Here is a 24792-nt window from a genome sequence, read left to right on the forward strand (position 1 = left end):
GAGAAAGAAGTAAGAAAAATAAGAGAAGACTCAGTGAAGTCAATACATAATAAAAGAAGCCATCATTATATTAGTAAAATATTTTTAAGGTTTTTTTTAATATGTTTGTATGCCCCAATACTTTTGTAAAATGAATATAATTTAATATTCATTTGACAATATTTTTAAATAAGAAATTTCGATTTTGTTTATTCCTGTGGTAGTCATAATAGGAAAATATTTTTTCCAGTTAAATATCTAATTATTCTTTGAAAATATTTTTGAAAGCTTGTCGAGCTCCAATTCTTTTCTTTCTTTCTTTCTTTCTTTCTTTTTTTTTTTTTTTACTCACTATATCAACTACGCAATCATGGTGGGTGATTCATTCTTGCAACCAGGTGAATGGTGAAGCAAACTCACCAACAATACAAAGGGGGGGGGGGGGGAAACCTGAAGCAGTAAATGAGAAAATACGTCAAAAATAACATTCGCCGATGAATAAACAAATGAATACTCTGCACGACGATAATAAGTGACTGGACATACAAACACATTAAGTTCGGTCATGCCTCGAGAGAAAAATTAAATGTTCTTGGTAGTAACTCCACAGTAAATGAAATTAAAAATAAAACCTTTGCAATTTGATTAGGTAGATAATTCCACAAACTTAACACGAACTGGAAGCAACAGCATTTAGAAAAACGTGCAAGTCCATCAAAAAATGAGCATACAAGAAAAATTTCCGAATGTTGTTGCAATTTGAATTCTTTGAAGATGTCGCACGTTTCGCACTGCAATCCATCAAAAACAAAATTAATTCTCACTTTTTTATACTGAGAGATGATTATTGACTCATATGTTTATTATATACATTAAAAATGTCGAAAACCATTTTCAGTGAAAAGTAGTTACTATTTTTACGTATGTGTAACCTGAAAGAAATGTATACCTGCAATTTCATGTACCGAACTTCGTCAAATGACAGATAGTAGAAAATCATACACCTATTTTTCTACCGACTTTAAATAAACCTAATACACAATACTGACATCTAATAAAACAAAGCATCTACCACTTTAATTTAGAAAAAAGAAAAGTAAATCAACCAATTTCCAGCCTAAACCCCAGACTAATCTGAAAAAATTACATCAACTGTCAACTCCAACAATAACATGCCATCATTTCCAGACGAATTTGAAAAAAAATTCAACTGCTTCTGTACATTAAAAACACTATCACTCAAAATAGGTTTCTAAACATCCATAGATTATTCAAAAAATATTACTAAACGTTAAATTTTTGCGCGACAAACCCGAATTTTTTAATAAAATTTAGTATAATTTTGAAATTTCGAAGACTCACCGAGCTGCAATGCTAAACATATGTTTTCAAGAGTCAATTTATAAACATTCTGAAGCTTTTTCTTTTAGCATTATATACTTTTAAATGAGCAGCATTTTTGCAAATTTTTATACATTGCTTATGTATTTACTGACTTAACGTAAATATTCTAATTAAAATAAATAATTTCACTATTTCATCAAAATAACTTAAGCGCTTATTGAATTTGCTCTAACTACATTCCCTAATAAAATCACGAAATTATTTATGCGTTACTTAGGTAAGTGATCGCTTTATTTTTCTCGCTCCTTCCAGCATACTCGGCGCGTGTTCGAGAGTTCCAGATCCGAGTCCCGGCGAGGGTATTGCTCATTTTTCACGTATCAAAAACTCTAATGACCCCAAAGTGGCCTCCGAACTAAAAGGTGACGTGCAATAATTCGTCACCACCAGGATGTGGCACAGGGGTCCCCTAATCTTCAGTCGCCATTTAAAAGGCGGGTACATAACGTATTTTCTACCCCTTCCAGCATGCCTTCGTGGTGCAATGGTAGCACACTCGGCGGGTATTCGAGAGTTCCAGGTTGGAGTCCCGGCGAAGGCATTGCTCATTTTTCATGTACTCCTGCGTGAAAATAACCTAATGACTCTACAATTTATTTGTTAATATAAAAGAAAACTACTGCTAGGGTCTCGGGTACCAGTTTCTCCACTGACACAGAGATCAATGACGCTGTGTCCATTAAAGTATTCGGGAAAAGGACCATGTTCTGTAATAAATCTTGGTAAGTGATGTTGCGTTTGTCGTCCATTTATGTGATGTAGAAGTATGCGCGGCGACCTTGTTCACATTCATCCCACTCTGATTGCCATTTCATTTGTGCCTTGTGTTTCAGTTGCTTCCTCATGTATGAGAGTGGCAATAGTACTGGCTTGGGGTGATAAATACTTCCTGATGTTGCATCTTTGGCTAAGCTGTCTAATTTCATTTCCACCCAGCATGCGCTTCACCCAGGAGAGCGTGATGTTATGATGTTGATGCCTCTTTAATTCTCTCTGGATTTGCACAACTATAGGGAATGTGTGGTGGTGGCTGAGTATTGAAAGAAGTATAGACATGCTCTCGGTGTAGATATCTTTTAGGTTTCGCTGAGTGATGAACTGGATAGCTCTTGAAATAGCTACTGCTTCTGCATGAAGCACGATGTTATTAACGCTTAGTCGCTGCTCTCATAGATTTAAGTTTTCCTTCTCCATGCTGAAGAACTAGTGCGCTGCCAACTCTGTCTTCCATACGTGAGCCATCCTTACATATAACCGGAGTGTTGTTCCTGGGGATGTTATAATGGTTCAAATGTATGTTTACATCTTGTCCTTTAAATGCTGAGTGAACATGCAGCGTGTTCTCTGGCATGTCATAATTGTTTGGATAATGCCACTCATCGAAGAAACTTGTGGGAATGCGAAGATAAATATTGACTGAATTACTGCTTCTTTCTCAACACGAATATGCAGTGATGTTAAGACTTGCCAGGACATTAACCGATGAACTTGCTGTTGTGCAAAATACCCTTGTGATATTTAACGCCAAATGGGCACCGGACGCTGAGAAGATACTTTACTTTCCTCCCTTGCATCGACTGGGCCCAGACTGGAGCAGTATAAGTAGCCATTCTTTCTATGACAGTTTAAGTAGAATGTGCGAAATTGTTTAGGAATTTTGGGCCAATGCGGCCTAGTGCGTTGCTTGAATTCAACGTAGGGAGTTCAAGTCAGTCTTCGATCCCACATCACGGTTTTAATTTTGCCGTTGTTGACTGTGACTCCTGAACTTATTGCTCTTGACTCCCTTTTCCGGAATTATAAGGGCCTTGAATTTGCCTTCTGAGATAGTCAATTTCAAGACAATGCAGAGAAGTCTGAGTTCCATGTGTCTTCAGCTGTTTTTTTTAGGAGGGGGGATTTCCCTCAGACTATGATGGCGACATCATCTACATAAGCTATTACTTGTGCGCGCTCAGGCTAGCTAGTTATCAATATGCTATTAAAGGGTTGGGGAATTTCTTTCGGGGAGGTAGCAGACACGTCTAACCCAGGGGTTCCCACCCAAACGTTTTCAGTGTGCGGCGAATTTAGACTATTATTATTTTTTAAAGGTGCCCCAGTATTTTTACCATGACATTAATCAGGCTCAGAAACTGAAACAACATTTCAGTGCAAAAGTACGATAATTTTAATTGACAAGAAAAATATATAAACCAAACAAAAATAAAAGAAACCTTCAGTGGTAAGTTAGAAAGTTAATCTGTCGGGTGAGTTTGTTAATCCCAGCACAACTTTTCAAGTCGCGGAAGAAGGCTTGTTACAAAGTACTCTCATTTCTCGAGCCACTCTTGATTTTCGAACGATTTTAGCTCTTTATTACAGCTAAAAATCCAGTTTTGCATAGATAGGGTATCGCAAAGGAAATGATGCTCCTTAGAGGTTTTGGATTTGACTGTTCAATTTCGTTTCTTCAGTTTAAGTTTCCAATTTTTATTTCAGTTAGATGCTCAATTTTCATTAAAATCCAAAACTGCATTATATCTGATCAAACAAATTTTGAAGTAAAGTCTAGAGTAAGTTTGAGAATTAAAAAGATGTATCTACACAAACTTCTCTATATTATATTTTGTGAAGTATTTTGCAAACCAGTCAATGAACTTTGAATGTTGTTCCGTAAAATGGGACAACAATTCTCATGGAAGAACGACTTTATTAGAAGCTGTGTATTGGTACAATGTAGAAAAACAATCGTGAGCACCACTGTCATTTAAGTTCCTTATCCACAACTACACGCTTTTCCTAAACGCTGAAATCTTTTCTAGAAGTTTCAAGATGTGAAAATTGCCCTGTAGAAATAGACTTAAGATGTTTAGTTTGACAAATATGTCGTACAAATATGGGGGAAAATCTGGTTCAGGGAGAGGGGAATCTGCTTCAGCAAAATATTTAGCGCTTGCATGACTTTCCTGCAGCAGAAAAGCGTTAATTTCGTAGTGCAGCTCACTCTCTTAATGCAGTTTGTAATTCGGATGTTAAAGATATGATATCGCATGACTAAGAGCAACTTTCGGTTTTGATAGGATGTGGCTTCTTCACTACTGTGAGAGGAAAAAGCAGACATCTTTCAGATGTTCTTTAAAAAAAAGAGAACGAGAATGAACAAGAGATCAATAAAGAAGATAAAACTTTTGTGGACTTTAAGACTTCCTACAATAACAACTATGTTTTTCTTCATTCTACTCCTCATTTGGCCCAACAGCGACCGAGTGGTAAAAGTCGCTGAACACTGATAAGTTCGGTGTGCGGTTCGAATCTCCCTAACGGGCTTGCTGCATGGGCGTCTTCGTGGTTTTCTCTATTGTGTAACTTATATACGAACCAGTTTCCCTTAGGAAGTTCTACACGAAGGCATCCCTCCCTTACGCTGATAGCCCTCGATGCGTTGCTGTGATCTCACAAAACCAAACCTACTTCTCATTTTTACAGGTCTTGGAAAATAAGAAACAATGTCTAATTCCTCTTGAAGTGACACGGCTTTATTTGGCAGGCATATGTTGTTGCTTATGCTCACTTGTCTTACGTAATCAGCTCAAGCCTACCAAATTCCTCGTGGAGCACTAGATTACGCCTGCCGTTGGCAAAGGTCTTGAGCACCATTCAGGTGACAGCGCGATTTAGCTCAGTTCCACCCCCAATTTTTATGGAGAGCATCCCTGAGGGGGGGGGCGGTTCCGAAGGTCTCCCGCCCCTCATATTTAGAAAGCCGCCATGCCGCATTGGCAGTATACATTTACAAACATCCATGCCTTCTTCGAGATTCGAAACCGGGCCCTTCCGCACGACAGTCAGAGACGCTAACCACTATACCGGTTGGGTGGCATTGGTATGCATATACAATGACCGAACGTTCCGGATTACGCGGATTAATTCTTCATTCTCCCAAATCAGGATATGGCTCGAAAAATGTCCTCCAGTCTATTAATATTCCGGATTTTGTAAGTATAGTTAACATGAATATATTTACTTTCGCTCCATACAATCATCAAGATAGCGAGATCCTAAATATATTCATTCAAACATGCTTTCTGGATATATGTTTTAGGATATTTGTAAAGCCTACAAACTGATTTAGGAAAACATTTCTGGATTTCTATCTCACCTGCGTTAACTGTTTTAAAAGTTAGCTGTAAAATTAAATCACTTGAAGACTTTTAAACGTATCTATGTTGAAAATATTGTTGCGTGAGTAGGGGTTCGTATTAGGCTGAATGCACATAGTACCGATGATAGCTTGATAAAATTTATTTCACCAAAAGAAATACTTCGCAGTTCTGGAACTTTCCACAAAAATACTCGTACAGCTCTTCACAGTATCACAGAGTACAATCAGAAGTTACACTTTAAACTATTAAGAACGTTAAACACAACGCAATGCAAAGTGCATCTAAAAAGCGAAACTCATAAAACCGAAATTCAGAATTCCGCTCTGAAATAACAATTATTATACTAATGCTCTTTCCAGCTTTACATGGTTTTTCTTCCGAACGCCGAGGACTTCTCGAAATTACTGGAAGGCATATGAGAGCCGGATAGGGTTACAGTCACACATCCAGAATCAACTATAATCATTCAGTTGCATTACCCATTACAGTTATACACGGACCAGATCAAGCAACGTTCTCGCCAATTTGGCGATAAAAATTAGTCACGAAAACTATCGCCAATTTAGCAAGACAGCCATTTACTCAATTTTAAAACAGATTTGCCGATATATTCTTATTTTTCCAGCACAGCATCGTATTTTTAGATTTTTCATGTTATATTTATCATACAGAAAAATATACAACAATTTTACATATAATTTCACTCAAATTCTTTATATATGTACGAAATTTGTAACGATATTATAAAATATATACCCGTGAAGTAAAGCTTAATTTTCGAAAGAAAATATTTTGTCGAAGAATAAGTATCTGGTAATAAATTGTTCAAATATATATTATATTGAATATAAAAAACCTGAAAAATTAAACAATTGTCTAACTATAAAGGTTTTGATACTAAGGAAAATGAGGCTAAATTATTTCCATAGTCAGAACAATCACGCTTCTTTCAGGTCTGTAAAAACATTAGCGAATACAGTCGATTTACTCGGAATAACGTAGCAATTGCAGCCCTACAGCGTTTATTTCAATAATAAGGGCGATGAAACTTATTACGGCGAAAACCTCTAAAACAAGACGATTACCTTCACAGAAGACAGAAATTTCTCGGAATCATAGGGTTGTTTCAGTATAACACGTAAGGAACTGAAAAATTCTAACTAAACGTTCTTTTTGATTAAGTGTCAAAGTCGCCCTCCCAGTTGCTGAAATTGTCCAGTTCCGCAATGGCTTCAGATATTACGACCTACATGGCTTCACTACATACAATGAAATCGTTCCATTCGATTACCAACGAAATACTACAATATTCATTTATTCTACTTTAAACTAGTTAGGTTAATCATCCTAAATGCCTGAGAAATATCTACCTAGAAAAAAGATTATTTTGTAAGGGATATTTTAAGAGATAGTGGCCTTCATGTACAGACGTGAAATGATCTACATACATAAGCCACTTCATTCAGCCGTCAACAGTCGAACCCAATTCAGTTCTTCTTCCTTCAACCACCCTTCCACGGGAAGAAATTCTTTAAACCGAATTTTGCCTTAGTATCTCTAAATATAAATAGATTTACAAAATAATTACATAAAAATCTCTGACACGAACGACTACTTTTCCCTAAAACAACCACCTCTGGACGTGTACAATTCATCATCGATAATCGTGATCTCTAATGCTGCCATTTCAACAGGGGACTAATATTGTCTGGAACTGTGAGTAGTCGACTTAACTTTTCACAATATTTACTTATATCTCTAAGACTCGTCTACAAGTTCAAAACAGTAAGCCGTAAACACTTTTAATTTATTTAACAAACAAACGAACAAAAATCTTCCCTATTCATGCAATTTTTTAACGGTATATTTTCTCTACATTCTTTCCAAGTATTAGTTTAATAATCAAGCATTCACGTAACATTGAGACAATGAAAGTTTTAATCATAAATAAAAGCGGGTTTTATGCCAAAACTGTCAGACTAAACACATTTCTTCAGTAGATCCATAAATACTTTCCAAACTTTAAAAAAAAATTAACTTGATGACTGTTTTGCAGATGGAAGTTTAATTTTTCTAACTAAGAATGCTCATGATTCATAAATCGTGTCAAAGAAATATTTTAGGTACATAACATGCGTGTTTTTACACCAGTGTCAGATTAAAAGTACAATGTAAAACACATTTGATTTCTGAATTATTAACACGTCTTTTAAAAACAAAAGACTCAAATTTTTTGGTAAACCTTTTAAAAAACTTCAATTAAAAAAAGGGGGGAAATATCTAAGCGTGTAAAACACCAGACATCCTTGTATCCAACGTTTCGCTAAACATATTCTGCAATATGCTATCAGGTTTCTGATGCGATGATATCCGGTTTTTTTGGGGGGGGAGAGAGGCATTAGGACATAAGATTTGTACACGCTGTTAAAAGACCGGTGACGGATGCAGCTGCTTTTATACGAAGGGAACAAGGAAAAGGTTACGGAAGAATGAACTTGACAGAAACGACAGAGGAGAACGTTGAGAAAGTCTACACACCACCGAAAGAATCAATCATTGCTTCATTCGCATACTCGACTTAAGCTAAATCCTCACCATAAATAAAAGAATAAAGAAATATTGCATAAAAAGTACTGGAAGTCTTCAATATTATTAATAGCAAAATTTATAAAATTCCTATTAATTAAGAATGTTCATGTCATTAAAATCGAAACTGCACAAATTGTTTATAAATTTTTTTAGAAAGTTTCTAATGATAGAAAAAGTAAAGAAATCAACATTCCAAAAGAATACGTTAATAGTACGCCTTGCCAATGGCCAAGAGGGTATGATCACTATACTGATCGTTCGACAGAAGTTCGAAATCAGGCAAACGGGCTAGCTCCTTGGTAGATTTTCGTGGTTTTTGCCATGCGTATGGGAATATGAGACAGTTTTCCTCAATTTACCTCACATGAAATCATCCATTCCCTTAGGCAGACAGCCCTCGTATAGCATGATTCAAATAGCCTAATCTTTAGCAGTAACTTAATATTTTCTTAAATATGTCTTATGCATAAAAATTAGACCGCCCCCCCCCGAAAAAAAATCTTTAAATTAGCGTAAATTTTATACCAAACTTTATCGGTTTCAAAGAAGACAACATATAGCTCCCTCTGTTTAAGAGCAATAAAACTTTAATGCTTTAGCAGAATTTTTTGAATATGCAATAATTAAAACTGTAGATCATAGGAGCATTCCATATGATATAGGAGGATGAGGAAATTTTTAAAAAATGAAAAGTCCTCACAATTTCGTAATCATAATTTTTATACACAAATGGGAAGAATTCGCTAGGTTCAATTCAAGAAAAAATTGTTTTACAACAAATTCAATATTTTTTACCACCATTAATGTTGCAGCTTATGATGATATTTAATTAATTATACTGATAATATTATTTTAACTTATTTCAATTCGTAGGAAGTATAATTTAATTCAAAGGAAATTCAGTTTAATTCTCATCATATTTTTTAAGCAATAACATTACCTATTTTCGTTCAAAAAAGATAAAATCTCGAAATGATATTTAAGGTTCCAGAATACAACATATCACTAAGCACTTACCAATTCACTTTTATCTGACAACACACTCTACTGCTTTTCTCCTCGCGAAAAATATGGTGCACTTCTTAAACAAACAAATTTATCTCTGGTGATAATATGTTCAAATATCGGTCATTTTTATAGCGCAGAGGCACAACTTTATGGCGCTCGTATTTTATTAAAAGTATCAACATTTATGACTACCAGCTATTGTTTACAAAAATGGTTAATTTTAAATGGCATTAGTATTTGAAATTACTATGCTCCTCGTTTTCGCATGAGTATAAATCCCATTATCAGTAAATGCGTTTGTTCGATTCACTTGGCTTTTAAGTAGAGAAGAACGTTAAGGAATTCTCTCCTTTCTTACGGCGTACCTTCGTGATGTAATTGAAAAGGACATCCGACTAGAAAGCAGAACGTCCAGAGTTCGAATCTCGGCGAGAACATCGTTGAAGCTTCATATTACCTGTTCCGACGTATTTGATACATTCTACAGATGTAAAGTGGCAGTCAGAAAGTACGGCAGCTATTCCAAACACAAATGTCTTGTGTTTCCAGCATAACACATTGCACGAATGTCTAACCTTTCAAAAGCTCACCCAAAAGCAGCCGGAGCCCACCAGCGGCCGAGCGGTGAAGTCGCTGAACACTGGTAGTTCGGTCCGAGGTTCGAATTACGCGAACGGGCTGGCTGCATGGGTGTTTTCGTGGTTTTCCCCATGTGTAACATGTATACGAGTCATTTTCCCTTAGAAAGTCCTCCACGAAGGCATCCCTCTCCTTAGGCAGATAGCCCTAATGTGCTTTGCCATAATTAAATACACCGCCGCCCAACAGCAGCCGAGCGGTAAAGCCGCTGAACATTGGTAATTCGACCTAAATTTCTAAGAACAGGCTACTTTTAAGGGAGTTACGTGTTTTCCCCGTGTGTAATATGAGTACAAGCCAATTTCTATTAAAATGTTCCCCATGAACACACGCATCCTATCATTCAAATAATCCCCGAATGCTTTGCCATAATCTAAATAATCCAATCCAGATTTTCAAAGTTCATACGCAGATGCCAACGAAAAAAGGTTATGAAAGATGTTTAGTTTAGTTTGTCTAGTTTATGAAAGCTGTCAAATGGAGTAACGTTAGACAAAAAATATACCTTAAGCCGAATACAAAATTTAACATTCACTAACAATACAGAATTTAACATATTTAACGACTACGCCATTAACCATATTATTAGCGTGTCTGGCAAAAACTGCATTTATTTTTTAAGCTAAAGAATACATATTAGGGAAAATATTTAACTTAAACACTTTTTTGTACATCATGCTTCAGTAATCTGCTCAGATTAACGCAAGAGCAATTGAGAAGAATTTACTCAAGATGTTCGTCTGAATTTTTATTCTTATTTTCAGGAAGAATGTTGCTGGCAAATGCAGATACTTTCAGAAACAAAACACCTTCAAACATTCCTCGTTCACGACGAACATTCTTTGTTTATTCACGAACATTCCCTGTTCATAATAAACATAGAACATTCGTTAAGTGTTGGAAATTTTCTTTAGGCAGACACAATTTATAAAATTTCCTTTAACTAAATTTTCCTTATGTTGCTTACTTGACTGTCAGTCTGTACATTCCATCTGCAACTTCTCGGTAAAGTTTGATGCCAACTAAGAATGAAATTAGTAATGCATGTGCTAAAATGCAACTAATGTTTTCTGAAACCTTGAAAAAATCTATTCTCAAAATCATCTGAGAAAAAAGCAATCAATGCGGCACATATTTTATTGTTTACGTGACTACCTAGAGAAGTGCCAGAGTGGGTTAAGCCATTGCTTATGTGAGAACGCGTTAATTTCAATTTCATTTTGAGTGCTTTCATTATTTAAAATATTACCCACTAATTGTTTTCGACCTTGGAAACGTCTTCAGTTCATTTGAATGAGAAGTTATATCCTCTAAAAATCATTCAGCTTGTTCTTATTTCTGCGGCGCATGCGGTCGTCACTTTGTACTTTTTTATTTCCTTGTACGAAGTAAAAAGGAAGTATTGTAATCGCGAAAAACTTCAGGTATCATATTTCAAAGAAAATATTCATTTTGACCGCTATCGAATGCAATTTAACGATATTTTTGCGTGACATCCGTACATAAGAACAGAATAAAGGACTCTTTTCCCTTAAAAAAATATAAAATTGATTTAAAATGAATTCTGAAGAGAAATTTTCGTGGCGTCTATGCGTACGTATCACGCATAACTGAAAAACGAGTAGCCTCAGAACATCCAAATTTTGTATATAGCATTGCTATAGCATGTAGGTGTGCACAACGTATTTTGGTTGCAATCGGCTGCATATATATATATATATTTATATATATGCAGCCGAATATATAGATAGATCCACTCTGTTACTCGGCTCAGTAATCTCAGTTTCTTTATTCTTATATGCTTGTAAATTGGGCACTTTAAAAATGATTGAATTATGTTGTTCTTATATTCCAGTTAAGTTTTTTATGCCTTTAGTAAATCTGCATGCGATATTTTTAGAATTATTAAAAAGTTTCTTAAGTGCCGCTAAGCCTTTTGCAATCGCGGCAATGTTTGTTTACATTTGAAACAGCGGAATTGTAGATTTGTTGCCAATCTAGAGAAAGTAAGCTTCACAAAAACAAAGATAACGCCTTCTTTTATTATAATGAATTAAATCATGCTTAATCCATTCTGGGATTTATTCCAGGAAATAAGTGTTAAAGATTTACTTCATAATTTTCAATACAGATATTTTGAGTTTTTATGTATTTTTGCCTTGTCGTGAAGTGAAAACCAAATTATTTGAATGAGAAATACTGAATCGGTTGTAAAAAAGATCTTTTTGTTGTTGTTGTTTGCTTAATTTCTTTTATAGATCGTTTTAGATTTATTATAGTGTTTGAATAGATATGTGGCAACGATTAGATAATTCTTAAGATGATATAAATTTTGTGCATTCTGAGTTAAAAAAGGAAGACCTGGATGCTATAGTTAACTTAGGATTACCCACACTAATAGTTGGAGACTTGAACTGCAAAAATACCATCTGGAACTCCAGAATTAATAACCCGGACGGCATTACTCTATATTATTACTGCCAATTTAACGATATGAACATTCATGCACCTGATGATCCTACTTTTATCTCTTCAGCTTATGGCTGCAAAGACACACTGGATATTCTTATTACCGCCAATATTAACCAGCAACCGTATCTATATATACAGTAAGACCCCGCTTAACGCTGTTTCCGTTTAGCGCTCTTTTATTTCAACCCGGGGATTCTACGAAATCGCTCGCAGCATACGGGGATTCCCCGAAATATTATGCAGCGATAGGTTTCAAATACATATCCGAAAGAGTGTACTTGTATTTCTTGTTTGGTGCGGTACTGTACAGACATATTTTGAAGGGGTAAATGTGGAAGATGTCGAAGAAATAATTCAAGAAGCAGCGGCTAGTCTTTCTAATGATGCGCTCAAGGAATTAACTGAACAAGAAGAAAGCAAAAATGTTGACAGCAGTGATTCAGAAGAAGAGCAAAAAGAACTTTCGATGGCGTTTGTAAAAAGGAGTTTGTTTACCATAACTGAAATAATGGATCAATTCATTGAAAATGATCCGAATTTTGACAGGAGCTCAAAAGTAAGGCGTGGTGTTAGAGATGCTCTATCCGTTTATGAAGAACTTTTAAGAGAACAACGCAAAAGAGAAAGGCAAACAACATTAGATGCTTTTGTCACAAAAAGGCAGAACACTGAAAACGCGGAAGGCTAACTAAATATGACTGACTGAGAATTTTATTTGTTTTTTTTTTTAAGAATATTCGTTTTGTTATTTATATTTTGTTTTTATTTTTGCAAGAAATAATAATGTGGTATTAATTTGGGCTTTAAGAAATAAATGTTTGGTTTTATTTTTATTAAAAAAACATACTTTTTAAATTTAATACCTAACCAATTTCCTAGCCATCTTCCCCTAACCCCAATATTTACATGTAAAGATAGCCTCGTTTAGCGCTGTTTCGCATTACGCTCTACTTTGATGGAACGTATCCCCCGCGTTAAGCGGGGTCTTACTGTACTGTATTATACGAACAATATTATACTAAATATAACACTGTTAAGTAAACCTAGGGCCCGAGTGTTCGCTGTAGTAAACTAATATAGTGAATTTTAAAGAGTGCATTTATTCTATTGTGGTTTATGCGCTAATGACGAAATAAATGTAATTCAATCCAATAAGTTTAAATGAAATACAAGAAAAAATGCGTATAATTTAATATTCCGTACAAGGAAGTCATGTGGAGTATACATCAGTTTTTTTTTCGTTATATGGCAAAGCCGCATGAATGGACAACTGAGGGCGCTCTAGGGTAGAATTGGGTGCCCCTTCGATTAGCGATAATTTTTTTTTTTTTTTAAAAAAGTTTGGCGATGAAACCTCATTTCTGGTTACCATGATAGTTTTAAATTTGTTGTAGCTTCCTGATTTTTTTTTAAATGAAAGTAGATTGATGTGTACATGGACAAATTTAACGCAATGCGCAGTGCCTAGTTTGTGCAATTCTGGGATATATTTTTAAGTGAAAACAGATCGATGTGTACATGAACACAGAGTTTGTGAAATTCTTTGACTTTTTATTTTGGTTTTGTGTAGCGGCCGTCTTGAAATTGTGCTTTCCTGGCGACGATCTTGGCGTCAAAAAAGAACCGCCAAAAACAAGGGGCACCCAATAGTAAACTTTTACCCTGAGGGCTGCTGATTGGGAAAGTTGATTATGCAATTTAACGTGCATTTATATTTCGACGTGTAGTGAAACTGCAATTAAATTTGTTTTTTAACGCAGAAAATGTACCTAAATTATAACAGCGAAACCTCTCATACTGATCATATTTCATGAATTTTCTACCTTTGAAAATGACCTGTATTTCTAAAAACATACACCGTCAGTCCGAAAAGTTCCGAGATCGTATAAATGAAAACAAGAGAAAACTTAGGATAAGGTTTTAAATACCTGTGTTTTATATACATGTCCCCTCCAACTTGAATACAAACCTGTGTTTTATATACATGTCCCCTCCAACTTGAATACAACGCACAGAACGTTCACGCAGACATATGAAACTGTCAGAAAAATCCTTGTTTGGGATGTTATTCAACTTGCGTGTCATTGCATATTAAATGTCGATAAGTTTCTGTATTAGATGGTGATAGCGTTGACCTTTCATGTGAAGTTTTATTTTCGGGAATAAAAACAGTCACTCGGCGCCAAATTGAGTAAATAAGAAGGACGGTTAAGAACTGGTACACGTCCTTTCGCTAGAAACGGGACCACGAATACAGCAGTGTGAGCGGGAGCACTGTCGAACACCAAAGAAGAATTGTTTCTCCTTCCATCGCTGCGAAACACCCAGGAATTGCATTCCCAGTTTTATCCCAGCTATGATTTATAAGCCAGGAAGAAAATCTGTCCCGAAACTTTTCGGATAGACGATGCTAAGTATAAAACGATACTGAACAACGCAGAATATTCTTTAAAGCGAAGTGTTTTCTAAGGTGACTGCTATATAGACACTTAAAAGTGTCTAATTAATAAGCTCCTATTACTAAAAAATACATGCGCTCTTCTAATAGCCATGTATCTATTTTTTTTTTTTTTTTTTTTTTTTTTTTAATTTCCTTTTCACTGAATGTGTATCAACCTAACCTTTTGTCTGCCCACAAAATTACTAGTCGACTATTAAATGGTGCTTAAAAAATAAACAGATACTGTTTCCCTTTCGTATATTTGCAAGAATAAGGGTTTTTTTTCTGTTTAGTATAAATTTTCTGTATTAGCTATAGACATTTATTTTTAATTTGATGAACTATTTTTAACTGGCATTCATATAAATAATACGATGATCTTTGTAATATGCATTTTAAATTCAAGAAGCCACCCATACTGGATCTCTTTAATTTTAAAAGACAAAAAAATTCGAAATGCAAATTCGCATAACACACACGCACTTCGAATGCCTCAGTGACTTCAAAAGCTTTATCAAGATTATTTTCCCCAAATTATTGACCGCATTTGTGAAGTTCCGAGAGAAAGCAGAGTCGGGAGCTGTACTCTGGTGCTTTGCAGTGAAGCTGTCTCCACCGTGATAGCCTGATAACCTGAAGGCTGTGTCGCTGATCGTGCCAGCGTGTTTATAGTAGATCTTCGACGACTGTAAAAGTGTTTTGGAGCTGTCCTGATAAATATTGGGAAATAAAGTGTGTTTCGATACTTCATCACGTGTCGCCGTTATTCACTCCAAATCTACGAACCCTGTACGAACGTTAAGGAAGAAAATAACGTAACAACTGGTGTCAGAAGAAAAACGCAACAACTGGTTTCAGGAGTGGGGTTTGGAGTGAATGCCAGTGACAAGACCAATGGAAGATCTATTAAGACAGCTCGTGACTGCCTTTGCTGAATTCCAAGAAAAGATGGAATCCGGACAGGAGAAGTTGAAAGCCAGATATGCTGAGATTAAAGCCGGATGTGCTGAGATAAAAGCCGGATATGATGAGATAAAAGCTGGATATAAAGAGATGACAGCTGAGATCAAAGCCGGATTAGAAGAGAAGAAAGGCCGACGAGAAGAGATAAATGGCGGCCAAGAAATTGTGCGAGAGCAAATGTCCTGCAGCTGAAAGTGGAGCTTACAGAAGAAACTGGAGGCATGAAAGATGATGTGGAAATGAGAGAAGTGGCATCTGAAGAATCAAAGGGTGAAGAAAAGAAAGAAGTAGCTAATGAATTGTCTGAGAAAGATCAAGAAATTAAGGATGAAACATCTAACGGGATTAAAGAAAAAGAACGAAAACACGAAGAAATAAAAGACAGGAAAGAAGCTTTTGATTCTCAAGTGCCTGAAGTGGAAGAAAATGAAAATGCGACTGTTAAGTTCGTAAAAACTGACAGTGAAGTTACGAAGTCGCAGGCAGCAGGTGTTGAACCATCTGAAAGTGCATGTGATGCAGAGAAGGGAGAAACTGATGTGCAGCTTTAGCAGTGCTCTCTAGTACTGCAAGAAAATTCACCAGGAGTTGGTTCACCAGGAGTTTCGCACATTTTCTTGGCCGTCATTTATCTCTTCTCATCGGCCTTTCTTCTCTTCTAGTCCGGCTTTGATCTCAACTGTCATCTCTTTATATCCGGCTTTTCTCAGCACACCCGGGTTCCATCTTTTCTTGGAATTCAGCCAAGTCAGTTACACGAGCTGTCTTAATAGATCTTCCATTGGTCTTGTCACTGGCATTCACCCTCAAACCCCACTCCTGACACCAGTTGTTGCGTTTTTCTTCTGACACCAGTTGTTACGTTATTTTCTTCCTTAACGTTCGTACAGGGTTCGTCGATTTGAAGTGAATAACGGTGACACGTGATGAAGTATCGAAACACTTTATTTACCAATATTAATCAGGATAGCTCCAAAACACTTTTACAGTCGTCGAAGATCTACTGTAAACATGCTGGCACGATCAGCGGCACAGCCTTCAGGTTATCACGGTGGAGAAAGCTTCACTGCAAACCACCAAAGTACAGCTCCCGACTCTGCTTGGTCGTTCTCGGAACTCCACGCTCTCTCGAGACGCTACAACTCGCGATGCACTCGACGACACACAGAGCACGGCTCCCGACTCTTCGGTTCAGTCGTTCCCGGAGCTCAACACGCTCTCTCGACGATGCACTAACCGCGCTACACTACGAGACTCTTTCGGTGCACTCGACGACCCACTCGGCACTCGCTGGCCGGGTGTCAACTCGATCGTCTCCGCATGGACTAACTAGATGAGACACTCTACGAGGCACTAACTGACTGCGGACCAGCAGGGTTTATATAGCTTTCGGCTTGTGTTGAGAACATTCTGGGCTAAACCGGTAAGAATTCGTTGCAAAAGGTTCTCCATCCGTCCATGGCATATCGCCAATTCGTCAAATGTGGCAACCCTACCTTCCCTTTCCATTTTATGGCAACCCTAAAACTGCTTTGCGGGGAAGCCATCTTACTGCGCCTAGACATTTCGTAACAATATCACTGTTCATCGTTTCTTTATAAATTAATTCGGGAAAGTTTATAATGAATGGATGGGTACAGGAACCCGTGACCTTACGCCAAAAGGAAACATCAAACGTCCGAATGTGCAGTGTGTAAGTGAATGGAATCTGGCAGCCTGGGAAATAATCAAGCCTGATACAATCGTTAAAGGATTTTTGAAATGTGAAATATCCAATGCTCTTGACGGCACTGAAGATCACACACTGTGGAAAACGGTAAAAACATTATTCTAGTAGTAACCACAGTGCCATAGAATAAGACGTGCAAACATAGAAGCATGTTTCTTTTGACCGACAATACAAATTTTGTCTCAATGCGTGATAAGGATTCTTTTCATTTTAGCTTTCAAGCCTTCAAAACGGAAGATATACTGTAGATCAGGGCTTCTTAAACTTTTTTCTGTTGCGACCCCTTTTTATCACTGAGAGTTTTTCGCGACCCTCCAGGACCCCATAATATTTACAAAAATTTTGTGGGACCCCATAAGTATTGCGCAAATCTGACACACGCATGAGTGAAACTGTCAATTTTTTTCACTTGTACTGTAATATACTATTGCAGTTTTAGGTCATTAAATTTAACTTCTAATTTTAAGACATAGAACAATGTCGAAATTAAATAAGTAACACACGAAATGACAGCGTCACGTGCAAAGCAAAAAAAAATGAACGTTTATATTATAATAAGAATGCGTCGAAACTTTTTCTTTTTTTTTTCTTTTTTTCTTTTTTTTTTTTTTTTTTTTTTGTCTGTATTCCCTTAGCTTTATCTATTTTCAGATACATTTTGTAAAAATATTTGGTAATTGTAAAATTATTATAACTTATTATATTATAATATCACTGCTAAAATTTTTGGCGATCCCCTGCTGCAGGTCCCACGAACCCCAAGGATGTCACGACCCACAGTTTAAGAAACCCTGCTGTAGATGGTAGAACTGGCTACCCGCAACTTATCTTCGGAATTTTTTTTACTAGAGGAAACAAATGCTATACATGTAAAAATACGGTAACTAGAAGGCTTGAACTATCGCATTTATTGTACTGCATCTTTTATCAACTCGAATATACGAAAGAGCTGCCGGTAGACTGTCGATGTCATACTGCGAATGGAAATATATTAGTAATCTAACAAATCTGGATTTTAAAAAATTGAGCAGTAGTTCAGCAATAGAACTAGAATGTCCGATATGCTCACGCCATAGATGTCATTAAAATTATTCTATTTGAAATTTCAAGTACCGATTTTGCAATGAGTAAAATATAATAATTAGTCATTAAAAGTTGAATATTCACGATCATTAATTCAATCTCTTGTGTCTAAAATAGAAAAAATGACTTACTTTATAATGCTCGAGTGTTTCCAAAGCTCTGGTGTGGCCGTCAGGCCTATAAACACAAAGGGCAGACAATAGTTCGAATATTTGTTTCTTTACTGGAATGTCGTCCGTGTCCAGTGCTGAAAAAGAAAGACATATATTTTGGTGACTGTATTATAATGAAAGATTCATACTAATGTGCGGTCGATCCTTGTACACACTACGAGATTACATTCTGATAAACCTACAAAGTTACAATTATCATTAACTCTTAGTTATGGCAGATTGAATAATACTACACTTTGAACGCAGTGCTATCTCAGATATATCTGAATTTTATCTTAAGCAAACTTTTTTTAAATACAAGAAATATGGCAAAATAATAATAAATTAATTTACTATTGATGAAAGATTTAAATTGTTGATACTATTCAAATGTAAAACATGAGGTGGAGAATGTTACAGACTGAAACCCTACCGCGAAGGTTAAAGCCTAAATTAAAAATTCTACCATTATGCTCATCTGTTATTCATTAATGTGTGGATATGAAAACATTCTACACTTAAAAATGCTTGGAGCGTTTAATATATAAATGCTTTAGAAAGAACATGAAATGGAAAAGTGTTCATCAGTTTCTCCCTCTCTTCTTACAGGGTTTAAGAATTAGTAATGGACTCTGATCAATCGAAAGTTCTTGAAAGTTTAACAGGGAAGGTAATAATTTAGATCGTACAGTTGTTTTCTTCCTTTCGTTGACCAATGAAATTTGTTATGATAATTATCCCTGAAAGTAAACAATACTTCTGAATATGTAATTAAAATAACGGTACTGAAAAATATCCTTATAAATAACTGTAATGTTCAATACCGTTCATAACATAATAAATATTAAAAAAGGTATAAACATTATCGATGATTGATAATCATATTCTTTAAATCAACCACATACACAAAAGATGAGAAACGTCTGCAATACTATGTGATCGTCTCAGGTGAGACTACACTGCATCCTTCTCTACAGCAAGCAAACCGTGCTGTACGTCCTGTTAGAATCCTTGCCATATGAGCTGGAAGCATAACAATTCATAATTTGAAACACCATTTCTGCAAAATGGTTACCGCTTTCGTTCCATCTTAAGTGAACAGAGCCACTGTACGTCGGAGACCGCTTGTATTCCTCATATGAAGTACTCACTGCAGATTATTGAAAAGATATCATACAGTTTTGTCAATTCATTATGTATTTTGTACAATAGACCTTATAAGATATTTCTCCCGCTTTCCTAGCGTGCCTTCGTGGTGCAGTGGTTCTGCATGCCGGGACGGCATTCCAGAGGTCCGTGATTCGATTCCCGGCGAAGACGTTTGCTAATTTTTCATCTCTCCGGCCTCAATTAACCTAATGTCCCTACAACCTTAATGTTATTTTATGGTACCAGCATAAAAAAATCCAGTTTTTTAATCACAAGTTTTTGGAAGATTACACACCGTACATTTGCAAGAAATTTAATTTAATTTGTGACAACATTACTTCAACGACTGGTCATTTCTTGCAAAGAAGTGATCTATGCACACTCCACAGTGTTAAAAATATGACATAGTTTTCATCTATTTTCCTACCTGTTTTACGTAATATTTTTAAAACTTCACAGTGTTGATAAAAATATATCATATTTTCCTGTTTTTGAAACGTTTTAAAATTAAGACACCTTTTTACAGTTTATTTGATAACCACAACAGCTTGGAGTTTTTAAAAAAGCAAAAATTCAAATTATTCTTAATGAGAAGGCTCAATGTATTTCAATAGCTATTATGACGTGGGTCCCTTACCACTGGGCGTAATTATTCAGCCAATTATTATTGGTTCACTGAATAACAACATTACAAAAATAGTTGGGATTCCTACTATAAATCTGTATTACCTTTTACAAAGATGAAAAATTATACATAACGTAATGCAATCAACAATGTCTGATATCATTTGACTGATTCTTTCTTAAGAGTTTTCGCAGGCATGCTTTAAATCCAGTATTTTATATAAAAATTCGCTTCTTCAAACTTATTTCTTTTAAATGTCATTATTAAAAAAGAAAAACTAAATTGAAATATATAAATACATAAAATAAATTATACTTTTTGGAATGAAGAAGTCTCATTAAAATTCTTACACAAATGCTTTTAAGCAATTTCAACAAGGAAAGGTCTTACGTAATATTACAAATACACTTAAGACCAAAAAAATAATCATAATAAAACTGAATAGTCATTGCACAAAGAACGTGATTCTGAATAAAAAGAAAAATGAGCTTTCTTGCGAAAGCTCAAGGATGAAATAGGAGCATTAAATGCAACTCGCAAAACCGCTAGCATGTAATTCGGTATGACAATATTAAATAATCATATTTAAAACGATGCGAATAAGAAACAACTTATAAAATACATTACAGAAAACATAGTAAATGCACATGCTCATTATTTAAAATAAATGGAAAAAAGGTAAATATTTTTTTATAATGTGGGTTTTATATAATGTAATTTTTTTTGACTGAACATGATTGCAAAACAATTCATTTCTACGATAAAAGTTGAAATCAACTGAAATGAGAAATTCTCGATGGAATGGAAAAATTATTGTTGCACCAATAATTTCTTTTCATATGTGACATATATATGAGACAATTTCTCTTAGAAAGTTCTTCAAGAAGGAAACCTTCCCTTAAACAGACAGGTAAAGTCGTGGCCGATTCTCTGTTTTGTGACAATGACTTTGTGTGTTTCAATGACTTTTTCCCATGTGTAACCTAAATGCACTGAACTGCCATTGAATTAAGGATGTTACAAAACTATGGTAATGCAACTGTTTTATATATGTGCATGTGAGGACACTGCCACATGATGTTGCTGCTAGCTTAACAATATTTTAGCCAACAATGTGAAGGGTAAAACTCATGATTCAGATGCCTTCGATCAAGAGAAAATAACAGGTGCTCGATGCACCGGCCTTCAGTTTCAGAAATAATTCGGGAATCGAAGTGTCTCGTAACCCACTATCAAAAGGATGCCAAAAATGTAGGAATAGCGGAAAAATAATAATTGGACAAACGGCAAGGGATAAGTAGGAGCCAGCAACACCAAACCACATCATAGGTGATCATGTAACTGAATTAGGGGTTCAGTAGGACAATCAGTTGACTTCAGAGGTCAAAGGTCCGTATTGCAAGCCGCCGTGCTCCCCGTCTTACATGTTTCACAGAACACCCAGACTAGAGCATCCACGAGTGGGAGCGAATAGCATGGATTGATGAATCTATATTCCAACTGCATGACACTGACGGTAGGCTAAATAATGTGGCGTCAACCCTAAGAAACTGTGGACCGAATATATCAGGTTGAAAATGTACACGATCATACCGTCTCAGTGACGGTTTGGGGTATTTTCTTTATCAATATTCAGGAATTTTTGGTACTTATATCAAGCCCTCTCATCACATTTCAGCACGCATATTCTTCAAGTGATCACTTATATCCCTTCCTGCTTTTCTGCCATCAGGCAATTAAAGAAATTAAGTATATAGCAGCAGAACAACTTGTCTTGTAACAGGAATAGGTAATTTCCCGAGTACATTGCAATGAAACCGATGAAATAGCCGCCAAGAAGTCCACATTTAAATCCAAATGAGCAGCTCTGGGATACATTAAGAAATGTTATGCAAGCACAAAACCAATAACCAGCATCCTTAATTTATGAAAAGTTCTGAAAGAAGCTTGGCAGGCCGTACCTCTCGAATATTCCCGTAGATTTAATAAATTTCTTACCTCGTGGTTTAGCAGCTGTTACCAAGGCCAAAGAAGCAGCAACTCGATACTAATCAGGCATCCATAATTTAGAAACTCTTCAATAATTTTTTTTTTCAATAAATGTTTTTTAAATTTTTAAATACAAGCAGTAAGATTTCAACATGTTACAAGCTGCACATTTTTTTTTAAATTAAAGTATGGCTTTATTAGAAATATAGTCTTTAAACTCAATTATCACAATGCATGCCAACAAGATTTTCAAAATTTCGAAGTGACTGAGCGTGCAACATAGCGCTTACGTGTCTACCATTAATTGCAAAGACAATATTAGAGTTATTTAAACTATAACTTTACTAACATACATGAGAGAAACGAAGCCATAAAAGGAGAAGGAAGAAGCTGCTTTTGAGCAAACTAGGAGTCAGTAGCGTAATACAACAGCAAACCTTGTAATATAGAAACCTTCAAGAATTTCTTGTAATACTGAAACCATGTAACCTTGTAGTAGAGAGTGAAGAGTAAGTAGCTAGGCATTTTAAAATTTCGTTTGCCTTTAGAAAATGGTTCTATTTCACATGCATCTTGATAAGAATGTTCTAAATACTCGTCACTCATAGCCTGTACTTTCTCTGAAAAATAATCTATACGACAGCCCAGAAAATGAATCTTAAGAGATACGCGATCTCAGTAATGTAGTTCTCCATAATTTTCTATTTTTCAGTCAACGCACTTTTAAATGACTTTTATTCAGCAGATTCAGATTTATTCACTGGATCTTAAGTCCAGTATCATGCATTAAACAACTAATGTTTCAATTTCTTTTGACATGAAATTATTCTGCGCAAATATATCACGCATAAAATCCTACTCAAACACAGGTTTTACTGTGTAACAAAATACGTCTAACTGAAGATAATAAAGAGAGGATATTAAAGACTAAAATTTACAAAACTATAGAACATTCATCAAGAGGAAAACAAGACTACGCCTACCCCATAAATCTCCCTATTATATTCCAAAAGAATAAAAAAACCTCTTATGATAGCCGGAACAATTGGACAGAGATTTTAATTCTAATAAAACCACCCCAGTGGAGAAAATATAAATAAAATAAACGACAATTAAGACTCGAACCCGTACACAAAGGGCGTGAAAGTGCACACATTTTTTACACCAGTAATATTCAGTTTTATTATTTTTATTTTTTATTTTTTCTGAACATAAATATGCAAGCAAGCACGTGACAACGCTCTGAGCGCGTTAGCCTCTGCTCCACACTACGAAGTGGAGAAGAATGACCTACTTATATGAGGTACTTGTAGGCTATGATAAATAGACGCAAAGGTAAAAGAGAAAAAAATGTTCGTAAGTGAAATTTTCAAACGTTTGCCAAGGTTCGAGGTGCGTTATTAAAACCCACGACATGAGCTCGAAAATAAAACAATACATAAGATGAGGAGGAGACAGTAGAACGCTGGAAAAATAAAAGAAATTCCGAGCATTAGATAATGGCATTTGATTTCGTAATATGTTCGGATGGAACAATAAACACGTGTAATTTCAGTGTGAACTTTCATTATAATTAAAGATCTAAGGATATACGTATGCTGCTAGATGCTGTCTGTACGAGAATATACATGGTGCATGTTCAGTTGTGGCTTACGCCGCTTAATGTAATCGCGGTTAATGTTATCATTCAGATATTGTTACCGAATTGCTCAAGTCCCGCACGTTTGCATACGAAAACATAGAAAATTCATCGCTTATTGTGAACAACAGTCGGTTAATATGATCTAAAATATTACAGAAAGAATTTTTTTAACTGAAATAAAGTCGTCAGAAGTCGTGTCAAGTAAGGGGGTTAAATCGTAAAATTGCTTGGTTTCGATTTCAACCAGCCGCTTAAAATTTAGACGCGAAAAAAAAAAAAAAAGCAATCTTAATTTGTCGTTGACTTTGAATAACACTATAAAGTATTTTTCTCCCGCCTTCTTAGCATGTCTTTTTAGTGTAGTGGTCAGCACGCTGGGGGCGTATTCCGTAGGTCCGTGGTTCGATTCCCGGCGAAGGTGTTGTTCATTTTTCATCTCTCATTCCAATTAACCCAATGTCTCTACAGTGGCGCCCGAACTGAAAGGCTGGTGGATAATGATTCTCCACACCCATGATTTGGCGATTGGGTCCTCTAAAACCCCAGTCGCCCTTTAAAAGGGGGCAATATATAAGGTAGTTCTCTCGCCTTCTTAGCATGACTTCGTAGTATAGTGGTCAGCACGCTGGCCGCGTATTCCAGAGGTGCGTGCTTCGATTCCCGGCGATGTCGTTGTTCATTTTTCATCTTCCCTGCTTCCAAAAAATACCTAATGTCTCTACAACTCTATCAGTATCGAGCGTGATCCAAGACAAAGAGTAATACCGTATTTACTAGCGTATTC

The 24792-nt window shown here is 35.9% G+C and overlaps 1 protein-coding gene across 3 annotated transcripts in view; it reads right to left on the bottom strand.

The window, feature by feature from the left end:
* Positions 1-24792, bottom strand: part of LOC118200800 (inverted formin-2-like) — a 358115-nt gene that overhangs the window by 84924 nt on the left and 248399 nt on the right. For all 3 annotated transcript variants that reach the window (XM_085820652.1, XM_085820651.1, XM_085820650.1), the window contains one exon: positions 18583-18698. Coding sequence is in view for 2 of the 3 variants with exons in the window: in XM_085820651.1 (XP_085676777.1) it covers positions 18583-18698 (116 nt within the window). In the remaining variant the exon portion in view is untranslated. The remainder of the gene's footprint in view (positions 1-18582; positions 18699-24792) is intronic.

The sequence above is a fragment of the Stegodyphus dumicola genome, chromosome 7 (genome assembly GCF_044657685.1).
Source record: "Stegodyphus dumicola isolate Sdum_Otavi_A_Nest chromosome 7, ASM4465768v1".
Lineage (NCBI taxonomy): Eukaryota > Metazoa > Arthropoda > Arachnida > Araneae > Eresidae > Stegodyphus > Stegodyphus dumicola.